Below are 26,007 nucleotides of genomic sequence, written 5' to 3'. Positions count from 1 at the left end.
GTCAGTCCGCCGCCGTGTTGACTGGAGAGGAAATCGTCCCCGGATGACAGACTGGGAATACGGGAGTCGGCAGGTTCAGCTGAGCCGGCATATCGGATGCTCTATCGCCAAAGGACATTGATCTGGATCACAACAATGACCGGTGGCATCGACTGTGTACATCGCCATTCTGACAAATTTCTCTCCATGCGTATCGCTCTCGGTCGCTGGCGCACGCATTCTCGCATCTCGTTTGTATACGAGGCCGGCAGGCACACAACAACAGACAGTCAGCTAAACAGGGAAAATACAGCGCCGCCTGAAGAAAGAGGCTTGCAAACTTCTCCCCCCTGTCCCCTGCATATCCAAGTCTAACGGACGAAGCGGACTTGTCTCTACAAGGCAGCCTCCCGTTTGGCGGCGTCCCAATGACAGGCTTCGAAAACAAACTAGAGCTGAACTTGGCTGTTAGTTCTGGAATTCATCATTCCGGAGACGGCCTCCGGTCTCTCCAAAAGCACTGTTGGAGGGCGAGGAGGAATGCTCACTGGCCTGATTTATGCGGCCCGAACAAGAGACTCTGACAAGCGCTCCCCACCTCGACTGAAATCCACCCGCCGCTTCACGGGCCAGTGCCACGCCAGGACAGAACAGCACCTTGGATTGGCGGCAAGATGTCCAGAGAGCTCTCTCCCATTCTCTCTCTCGGAGTGGGCGGATCGACACAGGCTCAGACACTGGCGGGCGGTGCTAATGCAGGGCGCCTGGCCTTGGCGGCCTTAGCGAGCTGCTTGACGGGTACAGCATGCAATGGCCCCTGTTAAGCACTGCTTGGCTGCGGGTGTCGTGGACCCCAAAGACGCCCCGGCCCAGACCAAACCTCGTTTTTCCTTGGCTTGGGTTCTGCTGAGCTTCCTTTTTGGTCGATTCACATGGGCGGATAACTTCTCTCCAAACCCCCTCGAGCCGACGTCCACGCCTCCGATCCACCCTTTCCGACCGGGTGACAGCACGGTAGTGAGGGGACGGGCTGCAGGTCTTATTGAATTGTGATAATCGCCGACATTCACATGGTGATATCATGACGAGAAGTTGGCTGAAACGCACCACCAGCTCCCGACCGGCCAAATGACCTCGAATTCCCCGGACCCTAGGACGCCGTGTTCAAGATTCCTGTTTTCGGCCCCAGGATGCCGCACGAGAGTCTTCTCGGACGAGGTCGCACGCTCCATGAGATGAAGGGATCTGAACCCACGTTGTACTGCTCTGGCTGGTATGGAAGAAAGACAAAGTGTGACGGCGCACCATCTATGAGCTGACAACATGGTCTTCTCCGTCCGAAGTACCCGAATTTTAACATCTGCCAGATGGGGCAGCACCGAGGTTTGTCCCGACAACGGATATCCCAGGAAGATCTCTTGCCTCTTTCACAATTAGAACTCGGAGTGACAGCGACGCCGTTCTGCACCAAGGGATACCAAAAAGCAACGGAAGAAAACTGTCTTGGTCGTGCAGAAAGTCCGGTCCTCTGTCGACCACCGGCTAGAGAGACCACAGCTCTAGGGATGGGATCAAGACATGGAAATTTCCTCCAAGCTCTCGCCAGCCAATCTCAACCTGAGGAATGCTGGCCCCTTTTCCTTTTCCACGTTAGGGACCATGTTTTCTACTCGAACGTTCCAATGGGCATCGAATTCTCCTCAGCCAAAGGGACGAATCCTAATGTCCCGTTTGCCCATCGATCGCAGATCCGCGACATTCGTCCACGTCGTCCACCAATACCGTCCTCCACGTCGACTTGGACATCCACAGCCAGCAAAGCCGGCCAACCCCTCTCGGTAATCGATCGAAGCACAACCCTGGCTCGCCCCCTCTTCCGGCCCCTCACCAGCCCACAGCCAACGCTACGGCACGGCAAGTCAAGACAGCCTAAGGACTGGCCAAGTCCAGGAACCGCCTTCAGTGCCGGCCACCCGCAGCCTCCGTTTCCCCGCCGCGTGCCCACTACCACAGCACGCCGCACCACCACCACCACCACCACCAACAACACCAGCAGAAGACTGACCGCTGCTGATGCATACCCAAACAAGAATTTCTCTCTCGGTCTGCCTCCGCAGCCCAAGCATCTCACTAAACAAGCCCGACTGAATTCAAGTTCAACATTCCACTTGATTCGCTTCCGCCGTGGTACCTGATCGGCAGTAGCCACACCACACCGCATTCAAGACACACATCAGGGCCCTCCAGCTCTGGGCTGGTTCTCGCAGCAGCGTAGCGGTTCGCTGCACAAGCCTCTTGTCTCAACACAAGACAGGCCGGTGGTCGCATCCAATCCAGCACTCTATCCTCGGTTTCTCAATCATCAATCGCTCTACGCTGCGACGTCTGACAGGCCAAGACCTCTCGGCGTCTTTTTGGGGCAAATCAACATATTTGGTAAACCCGAGCACAGAATAGAGTGTTTTTCCAAAATAGCCGGCAAGCAACCCCTTCGCCTCAAGCCCCCGGTTCGTCCGAATCGCTAGCAGACGGTATCCTCACCCCTCGCCAATGACTCGACGGGGGAAACCTGTGCTCTACCTCTGACATCACAAGGCCCGGTGAAGAGTCCAGTGACTTTGACTTTGGGCCTCACAGCTGCCCTGCTGTGCCGCACTTGGATGATCCTAGTCGAGGGGTGTCCCCAGCCCAGCCCTGTTGCTGGAGGCGACCTCCCAACCACCCGAACCCTGGTCTTGCGCACGACAACCATCACTCATCCACCCACCACAACATCATACCAGCCAGCTAGATGGATAAACATGCGGGCAAAGTGGCTGTGGAGTTGACACAAGTGTGGCATAGCGAGCTGCAAGTACATGCGGTCTCGCTTTGTTGAAGGTACCGTTTGCATGCAGTCTGCATGCCTCTGTACAAGGCCAGGACCATGGGGGAAAGACACAACTCCGGCCAATACATACAAACAGGACGGCTACTTACACCACATAACAACACTACTGCAATCCTAAGCACATTTGCTCCATCATATCCACATTCTAGACGTCAAAGACGCGCAATATCCATGACTGAAGCTTATCTGCTACCCTAATCGCTGTCCTTACTCACGCGGCTCCCTCGTTCTGTATATGAACCCCCAGCCCTCCCTCCATCATCTCTCCCTCTGCTCTCTAGGATTCACCTCTTCCATCCCTGGCAATACTCTCGCTCATAGGTCCACCCTAAATCAAGCTGCCTGCCACGTTTCGTTCAGTGTTCTTACTTACCACTTTTACCTTCCACCGACCCTTCGACACTCATTATCTACAACATCGCGTGGCTGGGCTTAGGCAACAGTTGAACACGACCTCCATCCGAGCTTGAAGTACCGACGGAAGAACAAGGCCCTACCCGATCTCACACTCCCGTCATCCCACGCGGCAGCTGCACAGAGGAAACCACGCCCAAGGAAGCACCCGCCTCTTTTGTGCTTTGTGAACGAAGTCATTGTTAGACCAAGCGGGTCAGAAACTTGCGGGGACACCATTCACCACCTCATCTCTGGGAAAAAAAATCTTGGCTGTGGAAAGTTTTCTCTGGCTACAACAACAACAACTTGCTCCTCAACCAAGCAATTTCGACCTTGTTGTGACCTCGACAGATCAGCATACTCTTACAAAAACCACACACCGCCTACTCGCTCTCACAACCTCAGGTATGTCAACATCACTTCTTTGGCTCCATCGTCTTCATCGTGGGATGGCCGTCGGCGCCTCCCTCGTTGTCACTTCCATTTTCTATCGCCACGTCTGCGCGATCCGCCTTCCGAATTTCACCAAAGTCAGGTGCCTCTGCTGGTCACCAGCGAGAGATGCCGGGATTCATTGAGATCCCGATTGCCCGAGTCTCTGCCGCTCCTGACGAATTGGCCTGGTCTTCTCTGAATCTTCACATTTCCTAGCCTACAAAAAGTCACGATTCGCCTTTTTTGGGATCTTTTTCTAACAAACAATTTCTCAGACAAGATGAAGTACTCGGCTTCCGTTCTCGCTACCCTGGCCAGCGCCGTCATGGCCATGCCCCAGGCCGGCAGCGCCGCCCTTGCTCCCAAGGAGGCTGCTCCCGCTGGCTGCCAGACCTCGTACTCTGGCAACTTCGGCATCACCATTGTCGGTCTCGGCAAGCGCAACCTCGAGGTAAGATCAATCACCGCCAATCTTGGGTTCTCTTACTGACAAATCACCAGACTCGCAGCAACTGCGGCCAGAAGGGCGCTCTTGACTTGACCCTGAAGGATAGTGTCCTGACCGACTCCCAGGGCCGCATTGGATCCATCGTCGCCAACTACCAATTCCAGTTCGACGGCCCTCCCCAGTCCGGTGTCATCTACACCTCTGGCTTCTCCGTCTGTGGCAACGGCTCCCTCGCCCTCGGTGGCTCGACTACCTTCTACCAGTGCCAGTCTGGAGACTTCTCCAACCTGTACGATAGAAGCTGGGCTCCTCAGTGCTCTCCCATCCACCTGAGCGTCCTCCCTTGCGGCTCCGACGCTCCCGTTCCCTCCGGCAATGTCGTTGGAACCACCATGGTCGCCACCACTGTCGTTACCGTCATCGGTGACGGTCAGCCCCAGGTCGTCCCCACCGTCGTCCCCGTCCCCATCTGCCAGATTGGCGATGGCCAGATCCAGGGCCACACGACTCCCTGTGGAGAGCTCCCCCCCGTCACCGTCACTCCCGCTCCTCCCGCTCCTCCCGCCCCGTCTGCGCCGGCTCCTTCTGCTCCCGCTGCCCCTCCCCCGGGAACTCCTGTCGCTCCCCCCGCTGCGCCTCCCGTCACCACCCCGGCCGCCCCCCCGGTCCAGCCGTCTCAGCCTGCCGCTTCGCAGCCCCCCGTCGCACCTCCCGCCGTCAACACCACCACTCCCGTCCAGCCCCCGGCTACCACTGCTCCCGCCACGCCCTCGAGCACGACTCCCGCCGCTCCTCCTGTCGCCGCGGGCCAGCACATCGTTCCAGCTCCTTTCGTTGCCTTGATCGCTGGTCTGATGGCCGTTGTTTACATGATTTAATGACAAGCGCCATGTGCCTTTTGGCTTTCGGGGGAAAAGACCTCATTGGGTCTCGGAGGAGATAATGCTTCGCTTACGATTCTTCACTTGGCCTGTTTGGGCATTTTAATGGAATGAATACCATCATGAGATACACGGCTTTTGTCATTGGGGATTGGGCTGGACAGGTTTGCAGGCTTGCAGACGGATTAGGGACAAATATGATTCCCCGGGTAGTAATCCCAATAGACTAAAACGAGCAGTCTTCTACTGCAAAACCTTTCAGTTCCGTTTGATGCGAACGTGATTCTGATGTGTGACATGCGAGTCGGTGATATGGAGCAGTTGAAGCAGCTCCAAACCACCTCAGGGAAGGCGGGCAGTGGGTAGTCTGCAGGGATCATCCATTGCATGAGTGCACAGACCAACTAACCGTGCACCTCGAAATTCTAGCACGCGCCTTTCCCCAGTGACGTCTTTTGCCCGTTTCTTCCACTTCCACTTCACCCCAAACCAACCACCCCCAACCCTCCAAAATGTCCGAATACTGGAAATCAACGCCGAAATACTGGTGCAAGCACTGCGGCATCTTCGTCCGCGACACCAAGCTCGAGCGCCAGAACCACGAAGCCACCGGCAAGCACCAGGGCGCGCTCAAGCGCTTCCTGCGAGACCTCCACCGCGGCCATGAGCAAGAGGAGCGCGACAAGGACCGCGCGCGGCGCGAGATTGAGCGCCTGAAGGGCGTCGCCTCGGGATCTTCATCATCATCTACGTCGTTTGCGAAGCCTGGATCGAGCAGCAGCGCGCCGGCACCCGCGCCGGGCGGAACGGAGGCGGCGAGGAAGAGGCAGATGGAGCAGCTCGCGGAGATGGGCGTGTCGATACCTACCGAGTTCCGAGGCGATATGGCGATGGCAGGCGAGTGGACCGTCACTGCGACAAAGGTCGTGGACGAGGATGCGGCCAAGGAGAAGCCCGTGGAGGCGAAGGCTGTCGGCGTCCGGAAGCGCGAGCAGACGGAGGAGGAGAAGGAAGAGGAGGACGCCGTGCGCGGGCTGTTTAAGAAGCCCAGGAAATGGGGCGGTATGAGGGCGATGCCGGAGGACGACAAGGAGCTCGACGCGCTGCTCAGCGCCGACACGCTCTTCCGGCCCAAGAAGGAGGAGTCTGCTGCCGCGGAGGACAGTGTCAAGAAGGAGGAGGGCGCAGACGAGGCTGCGGCGGCAGTGACATCAGATGTGCCCGCTATCAAGGCTGAAGAGGACGAGGCTGGCGACAAGCTTTCGGCAGCGGCGTTGGGGCCAATCGCCGATGCCGACGGGGTGAAGAAGGAGGAAGACGGCGTGGAATCCACGGAAGCCGCGGCACCTGCTGTGGTGTTCAAGAAGCGCAAGGCCAAGAACATTCGGCAAAAGTGATTTGCTGTGGGGAATATCTGGGGTTCAGTCAGGGGTGGCACAATTTGCATAGCGAAGGCGTTCTGGGGGCTGCTCCCAAAGAGACAGACAGCACCGTTTTCTCTCTCCATCTCATAGACACCGCTCGGACATACGACCTGTCATCCTTTCTTCTTTTTGGATGATGCCATTACACGGAAAGCCTCGGTTCATCTTGACATGCGCAGGTTGCAATTGCGCCCTCTAGAGTTTCATCGGTGCGGTCGATCAACGAAGCCTCCTCACTCGGGCGGCAATATCACGAACCCGTGCCAATGGCAGTCAAGCCTACCTAGCCCGAGGTCTGCCACGAAAACACAGCGATTGAACACAGTACGAATTAACACCAAAGGGTATATTCGCACAAGCCGGGGCCTGAGAAATTAGCGGGGTGAAAGTCCAGCAGCCGCACGTGACCGCCACTCAACAGCAGACGGGACCGTATTCGTAGACGGGGTCTAATTACCTGGTCGCTCCATGTCAATGGAACTACACACCGTTGAACATCCTTTTCCTTGGCCCGGCTGGGGGTGACTCCAATCAACCCGCAGAAACCCAAAAAAGGCAAATTTCATTCTCACCTTCACACACACATCTCAACTCACCGGCCCCGTTTTCCAATGTCCGCCTCATCTTGACTACGCCACAAATCAGAAGACAAAAACTCTCAACAATGAGGCGTCCCGATGCAAAAGACGATGGTGTCCCCCCCAGCAGCTAGTCCGTCCTCAATATCCCCGGCCAGCAGCTCCCACCTCGGGAAGCGCACCGAACTGAGCAGCGAGGACGCCGCCGACAACAACAACAACAATAACGGAGGCAAGCCGACCTCCCGCCCCAAACGCGCCCAGGTCTCCCGCGCCTGCGCCCGCTGCAAGAACCTCCGCCGCGCCTGCAACGAGTACCGCCCCTGCAAGCGCTGCGTCGACGCCGGCCTCGGCGACCAGTGCCTCGGCCTGCCCGGCCCCGTCTCGCTGGCCTGGGTCTCGGACGGCAGCCAGGCTTTTGGTCATGTCCCGCACGAGGCCGTCCAGCGCATGGCCGAGCTGCTGCCGGCGCGCGTCATGGACTACTGCGTCGACCGCTTCTTCGCGCGCCTGCACCCGACGATCCCGATCCTGACGCCTGAGTACGTGGCGCACCTCAAGGTCGTTGCCGGGCCCAGCGGCGAGCCCGGCATGGAGGCCCACTGCCTGCTGACGGCCGTGTGCGCGCTGGTCCTGCTGCAGGTCGAGGAGCCGGAGAGCCTCTTCGTGCGCGGGCTGATCCCGGAGAAGAACGCGCTGCACGGCCGCATGCTCTTCGAGGAGGCGCTCGCCGCGCACCGCAACTTTGCGCGCCGGAGCAACCCGAGCTTCGAGCAGTGCCTGCTGACCTTCTTCCTGTACGCGTGCCACTCGGCGCTGTTCCACCACAGCCAGGCGTTTCTGTTTCTCCGCGAGGCGACGACGCTGTTCCTGCTGCTGCGGATGAACACGGAGTCGGCGCCCCGCGCGCTGGCGGACCGGCTGTTCTGGGTGCTGCTGGTCTCGGAGCGGTCGCACGGGATCCGGTACCGGCGGCCCGTGACGCTGCAGATCACGGCGGAGAGCCCGGCCATGGACGAGGGAGACCCGCACCTGCTGTCCGGGTTCTGGAGCCTGGCGGGGCTGTTCGCGCCGCTGGACACGAGCTTCATCGCGCTGCTGAACCAGGAGAAGGTGGCGACGCCGCCGTCGAACGCGGCGCTGACGCTGATCGAGACGGCGGTGAACTCGGCGCTGCGCGCGAGCAGCGAGCTCAAGGATACGCAGAAGGCGAATCTGAGGGTCACGCAGCTGTGGCTGCGCATCATCCTCTGGCAGCTGCGGCTGCGGTTCGGGTATTTGCAGGTGGCGGAGGAGGCGGCGCAGACGAGCATGACGTACCACTACCCGCTGGAGGTGGCCAAGGACCTGGTGCTCTCGACGCGGGACCTGCCGGTGGACAGCATCAAGGTGCATGGGGTGGGGCTGACGGAGAAGCTGTTTGATATTGCGAGCGCGGCGGTGGATGTGCTGGCGAGGGTGCCGATTACGCCGAGTAGTCCGCACAGGATGGGCGCGGGCCCGGAGGATGATTTGAATTATATGCGGCGGCTGATTACGAGGCTGCCTGGGGGGAACTCTATATATGACGAGCTGTTGGATAAGCATATCCAGCAGGCGGTGCCGAGTATGGTGCTCGGAGGGGTGACGCCGGGGCAGTCGGGGCATTCGACGTGAGATGTGTATATCACAGGAGAGGGGGAAAAGCATGAGGATGTTCATTAGGCATGATTACGCTAGGGATACTATCTAGTAGTAAACAATATCCAGGGTATTTAACGAGTTTTCTTTTTGAACCAGATTTCATTGTACATCAAAACAAGGACATTCAGTGCTCCTCGACGAGCTTCTTCTCGCTGCTGAGCTCCCGCGAGTACGGGTCGATCTTTGTGCTCGCAAACTTCCTCGCCGAGACGCCGTGCTCGAAGAGCAGGTCCAGCTCGGCGTACGTGCGGCCCTTGGGCTCGGGGACGCGGAAGTAGACCCAGACGGAGGACAGCAGGCAGGTGCCCGCCCAGAAGAAGGCGGTGCGGGCGCCCCAGTCCCACGCGGTGGACGAGAGCTGGTAGTTTGTCATGACGTTGACGAATATGTTGCTGGCGTTGTAGCCGGCGCGGGCCATGACGATGGTCTTGGCCTTGAGGCGGGTGGAGGACAGCTCGGAGATGAGGGAGTAGGTGACGGGCCCGACGGTGAAGTCGTAGACGAAGGTGAAGATGATGAGCATGGCGGCGATGGCCCAGACGGCGGCGTTGGCGCCCGAGAAGGAGAGGCAGCCGACGATGAGGAGCAGGGTGAACTGCGCGCAGAGGCCGGAGAAGTGGATGGTGCGGCGGCCGAGCTTGTGCATGAGGTACCAGGAGCCGGCGGTGCCGACCATGCCGAGGGCGTACTGGCCCATGGATAGGGAGAAGGAGTTGTTAGCGTCCATGCCGGCCTGGACGAGGAAGTAGGAGAAGTAGCCCATGAGGTTCTGGCCGCCGAGGGTCTGGACGAGCCAGATGCCGATGACGATCTCGGTGCGGCGCAGGTCGGTGCCGCGGAAGCAGTCGGCGTAGGTGACGCCCTCCTTGACGCGCTTCTCCATCTCGTTGGTGTGCTCGATCATGGCAATGGTCTCGTCCGGGTTGAAGTTGGGCTGGTTGCGGGAGGTGAGGCGGAGGAGGGACGCTCTGGCGGCGGGCTTGTTGTTGTGGCGGACGTACCACCAGGGGGATCTGGGGGGAGTGTGTTAGTGGGGGGCTTTTGCCGGTGGGATGTAAGTGAATCCTGGGTGAGAGGAGGTGAGACTCACTCAGGGGCGAAGCAGACGCCGATGAGGATCGGGACAGGCCAAACCCATTGGACTGCGAAGGGGATGCGGTACGCCCATTCGTTGGCGTGTTGGAAGGAGCCTTTGTTGACTGCAGCAGCAAAGAATTGGCCAATGACCTGCGCTTGTTAGTTGTGTACGTCTGAGAGTGGAGGGAGGAAGCTCACCCAGCACATGTTGATGAACGTCGTGAGGTAGGGTCTCAGGACGACGGGAGCAACTTCGGAGGCGTATGCGGGAGTCACACTCTGGAAGGCGCCCCATGGGATTCCTGGCCATCGTCAGAAACGAGGAAATCAACTACAAGCATCCTCAAGACTCACCACAGAGGACCTCTCCCAGCACCAAGATCTTCACATTCGGCGCAAAGAACAGCACGAAAATGAAGGCAATCATCAATACCAGAAACCCGATGGTGGTCATCTTGTACCCGTACCGATCGGCGGTCCAACCGGCGAGGATGAGGCCGATGATTTCTCCACCGCGGGCACCGTTGGACAGGCCGGACTGCCATGCGGCGGAAAGGACATACTTGCCCTGGGCCTCGCTGTACGCTCCGTACTTTTGGTTGAAGTACTGCGAGGAGTAGAGGTTGGAGAGCAGGGCGAGGTCGTATCCTTCCATGATGAGAGTCGACGAGAGGAGGACGGACCAGGCGATGGCCTTGGGGTAGGTCTTGATGGCCTCCAGGAGGGTCATTTGGTGCTCCGAGTCGGCGGCCTGCTTTGCCTCGGCGGCAAGATCTTCGGGATGGGCGGCATTCGGAGAAGCAGCGTCGGCGTGCTGGTGGACGCCAAGTTCCTTGTCCTCCGCCGAGGAGACGGGCTTTGAGTCGGACATTTTGGCAAGGTTTGAAGTGTCCTCTGAGATTGGCGGGAATATTGGTGTAAATAGAGGATGGATGAGACCGCGAGGCGAAAGGAGATCGGGTTGCGCGGGAAGGAGTCGCCTGGAGGACGAATTTAATCGAACAGGGAGGGCATTCGCGCCTTTATTTATCCTCGCCGAAAGACACCATGAATGCAGGAGCTGAGGAGAAAGCGACAGCCAGAAGGAGGTGGTAGTCAAAGTAACATGGGGATCGAAGAAAAATTGGACAAGCACAAAAAACGCTAATTAGTAGAGAGTAACGAAAATGCCCAGGAATCTGCACCGTGCACCTCCAATGGGGGACGGGATGGGATGCCTGATGAGTCGACCGCGGGCTGCCGGCTCGTACAAGATTGGATTGGCGTGATACTGAAGTCCCAGGTTCTTGACGACCGTCTGTAGACTTGTCGGTGCCAGTGTTCAGGAGTGCATTGTGTGTGTAGGTATTGTGTGTCTCTGTGTGCAGCGTGTGTTGATCTGGACATGGGTGCTGGAGTGGAATCGCCTGAGGAGAGCAAGAGCCGAAGCGGATGTGCATATGCACGGCCGGGGGCCCGTTGCTGGGCACGTCGACGGTCGAATGAATTGGCTTTTCCCAACTCCATGGGGGGAGACTGGATGCGTGGAACGCGTGTGGAATCGGCCGCCGAAAGACGAAAAAAACACTGTGAGTAAGTCGAAAGGGAATATTGTGGAGAAGCGGAGGATGAGGGGGATCAGGGTTGGTCGATGGACCGAGTCTCTGTGGGGTGGTCGGCAGCACACGAGATTGGGTGGTTGAAGTCGACAATGCTCTCGACATCCGCTTCTGATCAAGAACAACATCAACAGCTTCACTCGAATAGGGATATGAGCCAGCCACCGGGTTCTAGGTCTGGTGATCGTGTTCCATGATTCACGCCAAGCTGCGCCCGGTTCCCATTCTGGAGACGGGATGCCAGCAGCACACGAGGGCGCAACAGGAGACTCCGCAAGTGACAGCTGCGGCCGTGTAAGCCCATGACGCTATTCGCATCCGACGAGGTTGAAACTAAATTGGCCTCCCCGCAGACGGGGACCATCATCTGAGCGGCTGAAATCCTTTAGGCCCCTGGGGTACGTCTCCGAGTTTTCGCAAAAGTTTCCCCAGATTCGGGTCGCCAGTTACACAAACCATTTCCAGGCCATCCACCTTTTTTCTCCAGACCCGGCCCCGAACCCGCCCATCACCAGTCTGGCCCCACTGAGGGATCCGCAGCACCTGATTGGTGGGAAGCCCTGACGTGGGTGGCTCCCGGCAGAACAGGAGGCGCGGAGGGCGGTGCGGAGTCTAGCGGAGGTGCTCCGAACCCCAAATTCTCCCACTTTCAACCCCGACAGGGATGGCGGAGTCTCCGCGTCCTTTTTTCTTCAGGAAAACGTTCCTCCAACGTGCTTTTGCGACCCGTTCACGCGTTGCAGCATCATCCGATGCCCGTCATCAGCGGGAAGGCGGAGTTTAATTGAGGCGATCCAAAGCTTCGGAAAAGAAACACGCTCATGCGCGCCGTGTGACACCCGCCTCAAACCTCCCCTCCTGCCCTCCGCTTTCTTCAACAGCGCCTCCCGCCCGCCGGCAACCACACCTCGGGAGGGCCTAGAGGGGGGAACCCATGGTCCATGGGGTAGCAGGGCGGGGAAAACCGCTGCCAGTTGTGATCGGAATCTCCACCGAGATTGGATCAAACTTATCAACCGACTCGACGATGCACCGCACCGCGTCTCTCTCTCTCCCCTTCGCGGCCCTTTTGCGGAGTGATTCCCACGAGGGGTAACCTGCTTCATGCACCACAGCTACTGACCACGGGAGCCCGCGCGCAGACGATTCAACCTCCCCACGCAATTCTTACTCTTCTGGTTCCTCGTTTCCCACTTTCGGATGCATGGGCCGTCATGTTGCCACGCCATTTGTCTGCCACTGCCGCTGATCGCGGTCGTCCACTTCCGACGACGCCTAGTCTTTCTGCGCCTGGTCAAAATGCCATTCTCTCCCGCCGCCGCGTCTGATCTTTGACTCCAGGTCCCTCTCCCACCTTCTCTCGCCATTCCCCCCTCATTCTCTCTTCGCCTCTCTCTTTGCTTTCCGCCCTATGGCCGTGTGGCTTAACACAGAGTAACAGACACGCACCATGGGATCTCTCGTCTGGGACGACGAGAACCGCTGGGTGGGCAAGCAGCCCTGGTGGAAGGACGCAACCTTCTACCAAGTCTACCCAGCCAGCTTCAAGGACTCGGACGGCGACGGCTGGGGCGACCTCCCCGGCCTCATCGCCGAGGTCGACTACTTGCACGACCTTGGTGTCGACGTCGTCTGGGTCTCGCCCATCTTCGAGAGCCCCCAGAAAGACATGGGCTACGACGTCTCCGACTACCAGAAGATCTACGCCCCCTACGGCACCGTCGAGGACGTCGACACCCTCCTCAGGGAATGCCACACCCGCGGCATGAAGGTCATCCTCGACCTCGTCGTCAACCACACCTCCGTCGAGCACGAGTGGTTCAAGCAGAGCCGCTCGTCGCGCGCCAACCCCAAGCGCGACTGGTACATCTGGAAGCCCGCCCGCTACGACGCCGACGGCGTCAGACACCCGCCGACCAACTGGCGCGGCTACTTCGCCGGCCCGACCTGGACCTGGGACGAGCAGTCGCAGGAGTACTACCTGCACCTGTACGCGCCCGACCAGCCCGACCTCAACTGGGACAACGCCGCGTGCCGCGAGGCGATATACGAGGACACGATGCGGTTCTGGCTCGAGCGCGGCGTCGACGGGTTCCGCATCGATACGGTGAACAAGTACTCCAAGCGCACCGACTACGTCGACGCCCCCGTCACGGACCCGACCTCGCCGCACCAGCCCGCGCCCGAGATGTGGTGCAACGGCCCGCGCATTCATGAGTTTATCCACGAGATGAACCGCAAGGTGCTTGCGCCGTATAATGCAGTGTCGGTCGGCGAGCTGTCCCTGACGCCGCATCCGTCGCAGGTGATCCCGTACGTCTCGGCCGCGGCGCAGGAGCTGGACATGGTGTTTGAGTTCTCCGTCATCCGGCTCGGGAACGGGAACGGGTTCGGGGGGAAGTACCTCTTCCAGCCGTTCCCGCTGTCGACGTTGAAGAGTTATACGGCGACGTGGCAGTCGTTCATCGAGGGGACGGACGCGTGGGCTACCGCCTTCTGCGAGAACCACGACAATGGGCGTGCCGTATCGAGGTTTGGCGATGACTCGACGCCTGAGCTGTGGAAAGCCTCGTGTAAGACGATTGCGATCTGGCAGGCTACCATGTCCGGCACATTGTTCCTGTACCAGGGCCAGGAGATTGGCATGACCAATATGCCGGCCAGTTGGGGGATTGAGGAGTACAAGGACATTGAGAGCGGCAACTTTTACTCTGAAGCCCTGGAATCGGGCGACAAGGAGCGGATCGCAAAGACCATGGATGGGCTGCGTATCTTGGCGAGAGACCACGCGCGGATACCCTTCCAATGGGACGATAGCCCGAACGCTGGGTTCACGAAAGAGGGCGCCAAGCCGTGGATGCGAGTGCACGATGACTACAAGGCCATCAACGCGGCCAAGCAGCGCGGCGACCCAGATTCCATTCTCGAGTTTTACAAGAAGGTCCTCAAGATGAGGAGACAGTACCGCGATATCTTCGTGTTCGGATCACACAAGCTGTTGGATCCCGAGAACGAGAAGACGTGGATCATATTGAAGGAGAGTGCTGCGCCGGTGAAGGGCCGTGAGGGCGTCAAGCGCAGGGCTCTTGTAGTGATGAACTTCTCCAAGGACGAGGAGAGTGCTGGAGACGTAGCTGTCATGCTCGGCTGTGACGCTGGTGAAGTCAAGCTGTTGGCTGGCACGAGAGAGGATGGCGGGCTTATCAAGGGGGTTGCGCCTGCATTGAAGGGATGGGAGGCGAGGGTTTATACCAATTTCGACATTTAGAGCGATGTTCTATCAACAGCATTAGAAACTAATATCCTCTGTGACTGCGAATCCCTGCTGCACGCCCCTCGTGGGATTTGCGTCAAGGCCTCGGCGTTGTTTAGAGCATAGAACATTGCGCCGAAGTCTGATGGCAACACTGCGAAGAGACTAAAACATGATTGATCTAATATGGTACAACGATCAATCATACTGTACTTGATGTAACCTATTAGTCTGATCCTGGATCTAATGGTCCATTGGGTTCCAACGCCAACTCGACAATGGCTGGCCTGTCAGGGTGCCCCATAGGAGCAATTATAAATTTAACGCTTCCTTTTAGGCTGATTTGATTTGAGCCGTGTTTCTCATTGTTTCGGAGCCATTTATAAGGCTTCATTTTGCGGTTGTTGTAATGACGGATTGCTCCTTGAAACCCCTCGTCGAGGCATCTTACGTAGCTGCCACGAATAACCTGCCTGAGCTGCCCATTATCCACGTCCCTTATCTCGATGAAGGAATGTGTGAAAAGAATCAGGTATCGTTCACACATCGTCGCCCTCTGGACCTTCTGACTTGGATCGAGAAACTTGATCAGGTTCGGTCGACTAGGCTCGCCTTTATTGCCTATGTAGATGGCGCAACTTTCGTATACCAAAATGGCCTCCTCAGGAGTGAATGGTAGCATGACAACTGACTTTTGCTGTTCGATCCTTTCTCGCAACCTATGGAGGTTTGAATATTGAAAGTCAGGACAAGAATAAGCAGTATTCGTTTCGAAGACAACGGTCTTGAAACCTTCCGAGGTTGTTAGGAGAAGATGTGCTGGACCGACTGCGAGTGATGAACAGTCGAAAGATATGCCGAAGTGTCCTCTAGTAGCCCATTCACGTAGACTAGGCTCGAAAACATCTAGATATCCTGATCTTCCTGCTTCATCCTTCCAGGGAGTCTCGAAAATGGTAATCGTGCTCTCGGAAGAATGCTTCGACTGTTTTCTCAAACCCAAGACCAAGGTATCATCATGTTCAACGGTTGTCGCGAAATGTATTATAAATGGTGCCGTCTTTCTGGGAGCCAACGTCCCCGAAGTGATGATTCGACTCAGTGAACACTCAAACAGGTTTTCATCGGATAGAAATAGAACCTTGTCTCTCGTCTCAATCACGGCAATTTGAGTGACGTTTCCCTGCCATATCTTTCTTGGGTCGCTGCCCACAATTTTTTTTTGAGTCGAAATTCTGTCAGAAGTTTCTCCTGTTGTATCGGGCATCATAGCTTTCCCATGCTTGCTTGATACTAACCAAATCCCGTCGGTTGTGCCAATTAACAATAGTGCGTGCGAGATACCAGTAGCACAATGAGCCTGGGTGATTGTTGAATTTGGCATATTATGCAGCGTAAACGAAGCATTCGATGTGCGGTTTCCGTCCTTCACAACCAGATTCATGGTCGTGTGGATTCTCTCAGCTGGATACTGTGAAGGAAAGTCCGAAACACGAGGGAGAAGGCAGAATGGACCATCCCTGCTTATTTTCTCGCTATTCTCGTTGATTATTGTCGTGAAAGATAGTCGAGCTTGAGGTGATGATGCTTGAAAGTATCTGTACTGCTTCAACCAACGGAGACAGATTACGTCTGCCAACATGTCGTCGTGAACATGTAAGTCCACGGGGAGAGCGAAATCCTCCACATGAGAAACGAGTGGCAAAGGAATACACTGATAGATGTGAGTGGTCATATCTGATGGTCTGGCTTGTGTGTGATCACTAACATTAGAGTCGTCATCCACGATAAAACTCTGGTTGTCTGGTTGACTGGGGTGTTGTCGTGCTGTTGTGAGAATCAAGTAGTTATCGAAGAGGAACGCATAAAAGGTGATAGAAACGGCGATTCCATGGGGCGAAAATCTCTTCTCGGTCAAATTTCCCTCGTACAGCAATCGGCGCTCGGAAGAATCCAAGCCTAGGTCAGCTTGCAATGACGCTAACTCCGGCAAAAAACGAATAGATTTAACGCGGGGTGACAAAGTCGCTTGTGGATTCTCAGGAACCTCCAAGCTATCAGGAATAGGGTAAGATCTCAGCTGTGACTGGTTCAAAAGTCCAAGAATGTCCTTGAGATCATGGCTTAGGAAAGACACCTTGACAATCGTTCCATGACCCGGGCGTCTCGCGAACTGATCTACGAGTCTCTGATCGGAAAGCTCGCTGAGGACATGTCTTAGCTTGGGTAGTGCCGCCATCCAACGTTCGCCAACGTTCGGTTGGATTTCGTAGTGTGGATTGGCTATTTCATCCACAAGAATGCGTATCTGTGAAGCGGTGGTTGGGATTTCCCATGCTGATTCGTAAAACCCCTTGAGAGTGTCTGTGCCCACAGCTATTTTGATTTCCTCCTCCGGCTCTGCTGGGGCGGTCTTGTAGATTCCTGTCACCTCTCTCAGGAGAGGAACAAGCGAAGTCCTCAAGTCTGAACGGACTTCTACGTTGAGCAACCCTTCCTCGTCGTTGAACTTGGAACCAGAAATATTATAGGAATATGCCAAACTTGTAGTAGTCCTGGATGTGTCGTATTGTTGACGACACGATTCCTCGCCGCTTCCGTTCGCGATGTCCCATGGTAGTGACCTTAAGGAGAACTCGTGTATGTGCTGCAATGCGTGATCGTCTAGACCGGCAGTTACCCTTTCTTGACACTTTTGGCCGCATATAGGGCAGCATAAAGGCTCCACGACTATTCTCTTACTAAAGCCAGCCAGAATTGAGATTTGGTAATGTGGGAATAGGCCGGCATGCATCATAATGATGTGGTGCTCCAGATCCATGGGGCTTGAAAAGGCAGACTCAATAAGAGCCCTTTCAATGGGGCAGTAATCGCAAACCCATCGGGTAAGGCCATGATGTTCACGGATATGCTTCAACAGATCTTCGCTAGTAAGAAACATTTCTTCTGCCGGATAGGTGCAATTCTCGACTACACACGTATAAGGAAGAACATCGTGAGCCACATGGCCCCTTATTTCAAGTTAGCTCGAATTTTCTTGATTAACTGGTATTTAAAGACGTACTTCCATTTTGATTCGCTTTTGTGATAGTCCACTGGAAGAATGTCCCCACACCAGGGGCATTGTATCAATTCATCGCTGGTAGGCTTCGGGCACTTTGGATACTCGAGAGATGTTGCTATCTGTGTTGCCTTCGTTACGACAGATGGAGTATCTTGCTTGATGGCTGCTGTCAAGTCAAAGCTGCGGCTCATCTCTGTTGCTGTTGGATTCGAAGACTTCGTCTTTGTCGTTGAAATGTGCGACGGCGATTCCGACTTGGCGGTGGTTGTTGGCGGCTGCGACGGCGGTGCTTTTACTTGCTCTTGCAACCAAGGCGTGAGTGATATCCCGGCAACATCGTTGTAGATTGAAACTCTTTTCCTTGCATCCTTAGGATGTACAACTTGGGCCGGGCGTGTATTTCGAGTCGCATAATGAATTCGATTGCGGCGTCGTATGTTGGCATCAATGAGGCGCTTTTGGGCATGAGTCAGGTTTTCGAAACGATTTTGAGGCAAGTGAACCATTTTCGCTAGTTGCGAAGTCTGGTTTCTGTGTGCAAGCTCATTCCCGAAATGTGAGATGAGAATGATATTAGTGAGATGAGTCTTGAATCTTGAGAACTCTTGTTCTTGTAAAGCATTGTCGGCTCTGAGGAAACGATACCTCGATCCAGACTTGCGTATAGCTGCAGATAATCTCGCAAGCTCCCGCAAAGTTGTTTGTACGCATTCCTTTTCTTCCGAACATATGTCGTCTTCGGAGACAGCTACCGAGGCTTCACTGCTGCCAGAATCGTCGTCCTCCAGTAACGCTGAGTGCGTATTGTATTTGATTCTATCTCCCGCTGGGTTTTGTGTAGCATTCTCGAAATGCACTAGGCTCCTTCTCAGTGCGACTCTTTCACATGCGCAGGATTTACTCACGGATCTCTTGTATTTGCTGAATAGCTTCCAGCAAACCATCAAGAAGGTCAAATATCTTTTCTTTGACATCAGGTCTTTCTCTGAGACGGTAGTCCAGGGATGACTTTCCAGAACCCGTAGCTTTGATACTGGATGCCCAAAGATTGAAGTCCGCTTGTCGGTTTTCGACCCATTCCAGCAAAGGTTCCCGAAGATCAGTAAGACATTTCTTGAACTCATTTTGGCATTCTAAACATCTCTTTGATATTAACACTGCGTTTGTCTGTACGTCTCCGGTGAGGTTTGTGTTCTGGCTACTCGTGTTTGACACATCGTGGGCTCTTTGCACAATTTAGCTCAAGTCCATGGTGAAGCCATGAGTACATACCGAGCGGAAGGTGCCAGGGCATTGCCCGGAGAGTCCGGATAGATATCTTCCATCGTTCTCGTCGATGGAATCCATTAGAAATCAAGTCTTATCTTTCTGATTGTCCCCAAAAAGGTTTACACCAGGATAGCCATACATTAACACACGCCCTCGTGCATCGAATCATGCCGATATATTTCATAAGGCCCGAGTAGACGAGACAGACACAGAGACGGAGTAGCGGTAGGAGAGACAAACTACGTGTTGCTATGAAGGCGCAATACTAAAACCGGGTGGGGACTCCTACTGAGCCTCAGCCCTCATGTACTAACATCAGGCTCCCAGGTTACCCAAATAAAGGTGTGGTAGGTATGCGAGGGCCTTTTGGAGGGCCCGACATGTCAGCATAATGCATGCTAATGCATGCTGACGCTGGCATCGGCCTATTCGGCCTGGCGTTATCAGCTATCCCGGACGATGGAGCAAGAAGGTGACGGGTTTGAAACGAAGTGTGAAGGAGTGTATGCATTCAGTGTCCCATGTACTTTCCGTCGAAATAGTATAGATAGCAGTCTGAGCTCCTCAAATGACAAATACATCATCGCCCTCATCGCCTATCACTACACGATCTTTCTCTATCCCTTCGTCACTCAGACATTCGTCTACGATCCGATACAAGGATGTGGCCGTTGTTCCATATGTCGCACCCTTTGAGAAAGTCTTGTACGTCCAAACCTTGCTCAGAATGCCTTTTGATATTTTCGCCAATCGAATCGCCCACACAAAGTCAGACGTGTCCTCGCTTGACATTACACTTTCATTCTGTTTTCCATACTCGATGTCGAGATTCACTCCTGCCAGTCCCTGAAGCCCGCTGTGTAGAGTCAATGAAACGTTCGCACTGTCTCATCTCGCAATGATGTGCAAAAGGGGGCTGCTTACGCGCCGAGTCCTCCTTGAACGCCACTCCCTCGGCCCTCAGACTTACATGTTGAGGCACCACGGGCGATGACTATCCCTGTTACCATGAAAAGGGACCAACGCTTCAGATGTGAATGCTCCTGGATATACTTGGAAACCTCGTCCGTGCTGATACTATCCTCGATGTATGATTGGGAGACCTGAGTGATGTACGTGTCGAGAGTATTGAACCGTGCAAAGTTACTAACAGACCTTTTGAATGCGATTCCAGCGCTAGCTGATGCCGTGACTCCGACTCCGGCAGCTACGGGCGCATCAAAACCAACAGAACGATTGATGTTCCCACCTATGTTTTGGTTCCAAGTCATTTCGCGGGCCCCAGTGTGATATATAGGCATGTCTGGTGGAATTGGTTCTGGTCCTCGCAAGTTGATGATGTTGTCAAGATGGTGTAGATCCGGGATAAGGTGCCCTAAGCAGATCGGACCAGAGCTTTCCCCCACACCGTTCTCTGGGAAGATTGGCGGCGGATAGTGCGTTTGCCGAAGAACAAACCAACACTTCTGGTCCATTTTTCGCGGTCAAGGGCGGTTTGAGACGGTCGCCAGCTTGTGAAGTTTTGGCCAATATCAAGGCGACTTATCGAGCTGGTAAGGTTCTTTCCAATCAAGCAGAAGGAAGAGCGAAAGCACTTTGGCTATTTCACACTTGGGGATAAGGAGTCTAATGGGGAATTTGCTCTCAGCTGACATGGTGTGTGGGGGCATGTGTCTTCTTAAATGCGTGAAATCTGGTTCAGCTGACATGCAGCCAAGACCACCACCCAGCCTTGCCCTGCTGCGCGACTGATAAATTTGGGGGTATCTGCTGGTATCCCATGATCCTCGTTCTACACTCCTTGTATACCAGCATGCCAGTACCTACGCTGGTCTCTGTGTATTTCCGAGCATGGGGAAACCTACTGCATTGTTTTCCTTCGCTGAAGAGACGACAAACCATATGATAGACATTGTTCAGGAGTTTTTAGACGAGAGAAAAGTCGACAAGAAGGGGAGGTCATTTTCCCGAAGCCTGAAAATACTTTTGGGTAACGTAAAAATATGGTTGGACTCACTAGAGAAGTCTTCTGGCGACCAGGCAGCAACTTCTCGAGCACTCGAATTGTTATTAATCTTGGAAATGCCATTTGCAGTAAGTACTAGGCCTAGGAGACAATTGGTCTTTCCTTCTCTTAAACCATAAGACAAATTGGTGCACGTTGCGCCTCTCCCAACGTTTCCCGGCTGTTCCGTTGTTAGTTTCTTAAGTTCTGTTTCTTATGTAGGACGTTCAACATCTCGGCACTCAATGAAACATCGGGTGGTCAATGACCGTACACTTCGGAGAAGGTGCTGACCTTTGCAACGAAAAGTGGCCACGACAACGTCCGAGGCTTCCCTCCTCTAACGAATTCCGCGCTTACAATGCATTCACTCCAAAGTGGTTCCCGAACCTCCAAAAGATTGCAGTCTCTAAGGAGTGGAGAAAACTAAAATTTGAAGATTTTGCGATCATCTTCCCTGCGAAGAAGGACAGAGAGAAGCTGATAAAGTTCCTGACAGCTTTTCAAACCATAGAAGAGCCTGTGATCCTCTCTGATTTCATCGAGCCACAGCAAAAGTACATCCGGGACGACTGTCAACCATATCTGAAATTACTATATGACGCCCTCCTTTTGAAGTGCCAATGTTTTCAACAAGGTGTGCGGAGCCAGATCAAGACCAACCTCCGTCTAAATAGCTGCAAGTATAGCAAAGATGATTCAGGGACAGCCGAGTTTGGAATTTTCTTCTTGGATCACCCCCACAAAAGGGAACCTGGTACCGGCTGCCAATGGCAGGATACACAGATCTGCGTCCGATCACATCGACAAACAAGGTATTCCATCAAATCATGTGCGCAAGAAAGTCATTCTCATCATAATATTGTAGAGTCAAATTCGATGATTCAGCGCAAGACGCGAGACCAGAAACACCGGATTCATTGATTGCAGATGGAGATTTCTGCAATATCATTTCAAATCGCAAATGTTCTCAACTAAAGCTATTCTTGGAGGGGACAAAACTTCGATTGGGAGAGTCCGGTCCTCTGACGCCCAACTTCAGCCTTCAGGCGTCAAGTGTAGCACTGGCCGACATAATCATCGACTACCCTCTTCGGAGCAGCTTAAGACTTCTCCTAGCATGCCAGTTAGCAAAAGCTGCATGGCAATTCTACGAATCTGACTGGATGCAAGAGGGATGGAGCAAGCACACTGTTCACTTCATGTTTGAACGTCGTTCTAAAGAGCCTACAGGGATTTACATCAATGAACCCTTTCTGGCTGCGAACATAGGAAGCCATGTTCCCCAGGGAGGCGATGAGAAGTTCATATCTCACAGGTTTCCCAAGATTCTCGCCCTGGGAGTCATGCTGCTCGAAATTGAACTTGGCGTCGCGATCGAGGACTACTACCAAAACCGGAAAGAGTGTTCAGTCAGCGGCTACGTAAACGCAAATCACATCGCAGCCATGGACGCCTTCGAGAACGCAAGATGGCAGGATAAAGACACCTTTTTCCCGTTCAAAGAGATCATTTGGACGTGCTTGAAGGCTGACGTTTTCAAGCCGTACCACAACGACACTGAAAAGGTTCGAAGTATTCTGCACCAAAACGTGGTGGGCCCAATAGAAAAGCTGTACAAGACAAACTGGGGAGCTCCAGAAAAGACCGTACTGGCACCAATAGTGGTACAACAGAATACGGAGCGCGCCCATTCTACACAGCCTGGCACACTCCGGCAGCAACAACTCATTAGAAAAGGTCATGGCGGTTCTTCGCCAGCCTTAACTAACACCACCAGTGGATACAGGTTAGTCACATTGAACTTTTCCACTCAGACGTAAATGTGCAAAGTATCTGATTGAACTAAGAAGCTCTGACCTTTCGACGGATCTTTGGTTTGAGCGATTGGGGATATTTAATGCCATCGCTCGCATCCCACCAAAACATAAAGACGATTGCTACAGTCCCGTGAAAATCGCAATCCTGGATACGGGCCTCAATCCTTCGTATACTTCAAACGGCTCGGTAATAAATTACCGTGACTTTGTCAACAACATAACCACGCCTTATGAAGATTCTTCAGGACATGGTACCAGCGCCTTCAAGCTTCTTCAGAGAATTTACGGCGAGGCCCAGGTATTTGTTGGCCGCGTCTGGGAGAAAGACCGTGCAAGTGATAACACTGCAGACCTCATGGCCCGAGTAAGCAGCTTTCGACCAAGATTTGCCATGGTTCGAAGAACGTTAACGCAAACTAGGCAATTCGACATGCAAAAGGAATATGGGATGTCGACATTATCATCATTCCATCTGGCTTCCACGCAGAGCATGAAGACATGTTGAGGGCGATTGAGACGGCACACGCAGAGCGCATTCTCATTTTCGCCGCCGCATCGAATCATGGCAACCTCACAAAGATCGCCTTTCCTGCTCGTCTTTACAGTGCGAATAAAGTGTTTTGCATGTTTTCAACAGATGCCAAGGCCCGAAGCTCACCAAGTTTTAACCCCTCTCCAAAGCAGCGCAGGAACAATTTTGCCATACTTGGAGAAAACATCACTTTGGATGCAGACCCTCCATTATCAGGCACATCATTCTCTGCCGTTATCGGAGGTGCACTTGCGGCGCGCATTATAGACTTTTCTCGCCATCCAGACAATCGAGCCCGTATTCGGCGTCCTGGGCACTTGAAGAGAGTAGAAGGGATGATGGCCGTGTTTGAGAAAATGGCAACGATGGATAAGAATTACAGCTGCATCATTCCTTGGAGAATTTTGCCGGAAATGGGGGATGAGGATTTGCTGGACAAAACAAGGCGCACAGAAGTACGCGTACACGTTTGCGAAGTAATCTCTCGGGCGCTGGAAGAAGTCTACGGATAGGCGGGTACGATTTGAAGGCATTCAATAAATATTCTAACACCCATAGCAGATACATATGGATCGACAAGCTGAGGTTGGTTTTTTTTTTTTTTTTTTTTTTTTTGGTTTTTTTTTTTTCTTTTTTTTTTTTTTCCTTTTTTTTTTTTCTCTTTCTCCTTTTGAACAAAGGCTCAGGGCTGCAGAAATGTCGCATACAAGGAGCATGGATCTTGTGTCAAGTAGATGTACAACCCCGTACCGTTCATGAAGTCGGTAGTACGGAGTGTCAAGCCGACTTACATGACTCTTCTATCTTGTGTTAATGGCAAATGGATCAATTCAAGATGGACATAGCAGTCAAAACACAATGGATTCCGGAGGCACCATCTCATTAGAGTCTAAACTCATCCAAACCGAAATACTCAGCGTATACAGGTAGATCAAGTTCATGTCCATCGAGACGTTCCCACGGCTGGAGGTTACCATTTCCCGAGACCGATGGGTCCGACACAAGACCAGTGCTTGTACGCCAACTTGTTGTTCTCAACCTCATCCACGATGGCTACGGCCATGTCCTCGTTGTAAATGCCGCCGTAGATGGCTTGATACCCCGGGCTGTCAAGCTCGTCCACATACACTTCGTACTTCCCAGTACGGATCCCTGGTAAGTCGAATCAGCGGAAAACCCCGGATGTCAGATTTCTTCCTCGCTCACCTTTGTCTCTCAGCAACCACGGAGGCGACAGAAATGACCAAGACTTCTCAGTCACGCCTTCCCACAGGTGTAGAGCGACGCGCGATCCCGTGATTAGGCCCTTTGCGTCATGAGACGTCATGAACCTGCGTGCGCGTGAGAGAAACAGGCGTGCAAAAGGGCGGAGAATCCAGGAGAACCCTGGAGTGCGTCAGCAAAAGCCCTGCCATAATGATCGGGGAACGGGTGAGGGGGGATCTCACATCCAGGATGCTCTACATTGTTGCGCGCCCATCTAAAGATCCGGGAGAAAACAGCTAGTGTTGTGCTGCCGTGGTCTGACGCCCGAGAAATCATGTATCCGAGATGCTGGTCTGACCATTTATACCTGCAATTCGGTCAACATCTCGCGCTGAACGTGAATCCAGCTGAACAGAAACATACCAAGCACCATAAGGGAAATCGGGTTCATCTGCAAAAGACGAGCCGTCTTTGTGGTGCAAAGAGCCGGCACCGCCTACAAATTTCCCAGCCCAAGTCAGTATACAGGTACTCATGAAAGTATGTCTTACAGGGAAGCCTACCAATAACAATGAAAGAACCTCGATGATTCGATCGGAGTAGAGCAGACTTGATTCTCGCATGCGTCTCTACACATTCATGGTAGATCGCCCGCATGTTCCCCAGGGGCGGTCCATACGCGCACACAATGGCGTCGTAACCGCGTGACAGCGCCGCCGAGAGCTCGTTGATGGAGTTGAAGTCGACAGACTCCGCCTTGTAGTCACCTGATGTCTGCCACTCGCGGGGCGGATTGCGTGAGAGGCCAACAACGGAGTGGCCGCGAGACAGGAGCTCGTCGACGACGCAGGAGCCGCATTGCCCCTTAGGACCAAGAACGGCAACCCTGAGCTTTTTGGTGGTAGACATGACGAGAAGGTCTTGGCAGGTCTAAGTGATTTAAGGTTGTGATAGAGTTCGGGGCTGCAACTTTCCCATATTGATGGTGATGATTTTATAACGGATTCTTCGAACCAACTTGACCATCGCCCGAAGTGACGGGGCGGTGCCACCCGGTTCTTCGGGGCTTGCTGAACCCCGGATTTTTCCCAATCTGCTCGCTTTTGGCATTATTCGGACATGGATACCAGGCTCGGGGAATTTTTATCGGAGTGTGCGGGAACAATTCCGATTGAGTCTCCGGGAATCGTGTCCCTAGGACTTGTTCTGGATCCATGCATGCAGTGGTCATTACGCAGTACTTTATGAGGAAGTGTGACGGGGCACACCCGTTGCCTGAAAACTAAATAGATTTGATAGACGTCTCCCGGCACTCACACGAATTTGCGGCGCAAGACGGTTCGACGCAATTGTTTTACAAAACTTAACAATATGTCCCGGCACTTTTTTCGGCTCCTGTGTCTCTATATTTCTTCTTTCTTTTGACCGCGGCGTCTCGGCGCGGAGTCTAAGAAAACCCCGACCTGTGT

The 26,007-nt window shown here is 54.1% G+C and overlaps 6 protein-coding genes across 6 annotated transcripts; 4 read left to right on the top strand and 2 right to left on the bottom strand.

Annotated features, from left to right (window-relative positions):
* Window positions 1-3,980: 3,980 nt before the first annotated feature.
* Window positions 3,981-5,026, top strand: CIS3 (Cell wall mannoprotein CIS3; the record flags this gene model as incomplete). Its single annotated transcript, XM_036645683.1, has 2 exons — window positions 3,981-4,151; window positions 4,202-5,026. 2 exons carry the CDS (start codon window positions 3,981-3,983, stop codon window positions 5,024-5,026), a joined length of 996 nt encoding a protein of 331 aa, XP_036490049.1.
* A 515-nt stretch (window positions 5,027-5,541) lies between these two features.
* Window positions 5,542-6,426, top strand: CGCS363_v013833 (Uncharacterized protein; the record flags this gene model as incomplete). Its single annotated transcript, XM_036645682.1, has 1 exon — window positions 5,542-6,426. One exon carries the CDS (start codon window positions 5,542-5,544, stop codon window positions 6,424-6,426), a length of 885 nt encoding a protein of 294 aa, XP_036490050.1.
* A 716-nt stretch (window positions 6,427-7,142) lies between these two features.
* On the top strand, window positions 7,143-8,687 carry CGCS363_v013832 (putative sucrose utilization protein SUC1; the record flags this gene model as incomplete). Its single annotated transcript, XM_036645681.1, has 1 exon — window positions 7,143-8,687. One exon carries the CDS (start codon window positions 7,143-7,145, stop codon window positions 8,685-8,687), a length of 1,545 nt encoding a protein of 514 aa, XP_036489625.1.
* Window positions 8,688-8,838: 151 nt separating this feature from the next.
* Window positions 8,839-10,662, bottom strand: CGCS363_v013831 (Maltose permease MAL31; the record flags this gene model as incomplete). Its single annotated transcript, XM_036645680.1, has 4 exons — window positions 8,839-9,727; window positions 9,805-9,941; window positions 9,990-10,093; window positions 10,146-10,662. 4 exons carry the CDS (start codon window positions 10,660-10,662, stop codon window positions 8,839-8,841), a joined length of 1,647 nt encoding a protein of 548 aa, XP_036490051.1.
* Window positions 10,663-12,839: 2,177 nt separating this feature from the next.
* Window positions 12,840-14,657, top strand: MAL2-0 (Alpha-glucosidase; the record flags this gene model as incomplete). Its single annotated transcript, XM_036645679.1, has 1 exon — window positions 12,840-14,657. The coding sequence occupies one exon, from the start codon at window positions 12,840-12,842 to the stop codon at window positions 14,655-14,657; it is 1,818 nt and encodes a 605-aa protein (XP_036489323.1).
* Window positions 14,658-24,302: 9,645 nt separating this feature from the next.
* On the bottom strand, window positions 24,303-25,447 carry ywnB-2 (Uncharacterized protein; the record flags this gene model as incomplete). The annotated part of the gene is made up of 5 exons (XM_036645678.1): window positions 24,303-24,484; window positions 24,539-24,718; window positions 24,781-24,905; window positions 24,962-25,034; window positions 25,102-25,447. 5 exons carry the CDS (start codon window positions 25,445-25,447, stop codon window positions 24,303-24,305), a joined length of 906 nt encoding a protein of 301 aa, XP_036489528.1.
* Between the last annotated feature and the right edge of the window lie 560 nt (window positions 25,448-26,007).

The sequence above is a fragment of the Colletotrichum siamense genome, assembly GCF_013390195.1.
Source record: "Colletotrichum siamense strain Cg363 chromosome Unknown KSG_Cg363_contig09, whole genome shotgun sequence".
Lineage (NCBI taxonomy): Eukaryota > Fungi > Ascomycota > Sordariomycetes > Glomerellales > Glomerellaceae > Colletotrichum > Colletotrichum siamense.
Note: the sequence above shows the minus strand (reverse complement) of the source record. Positions and strands in the feature narration are given on the sequence as shown.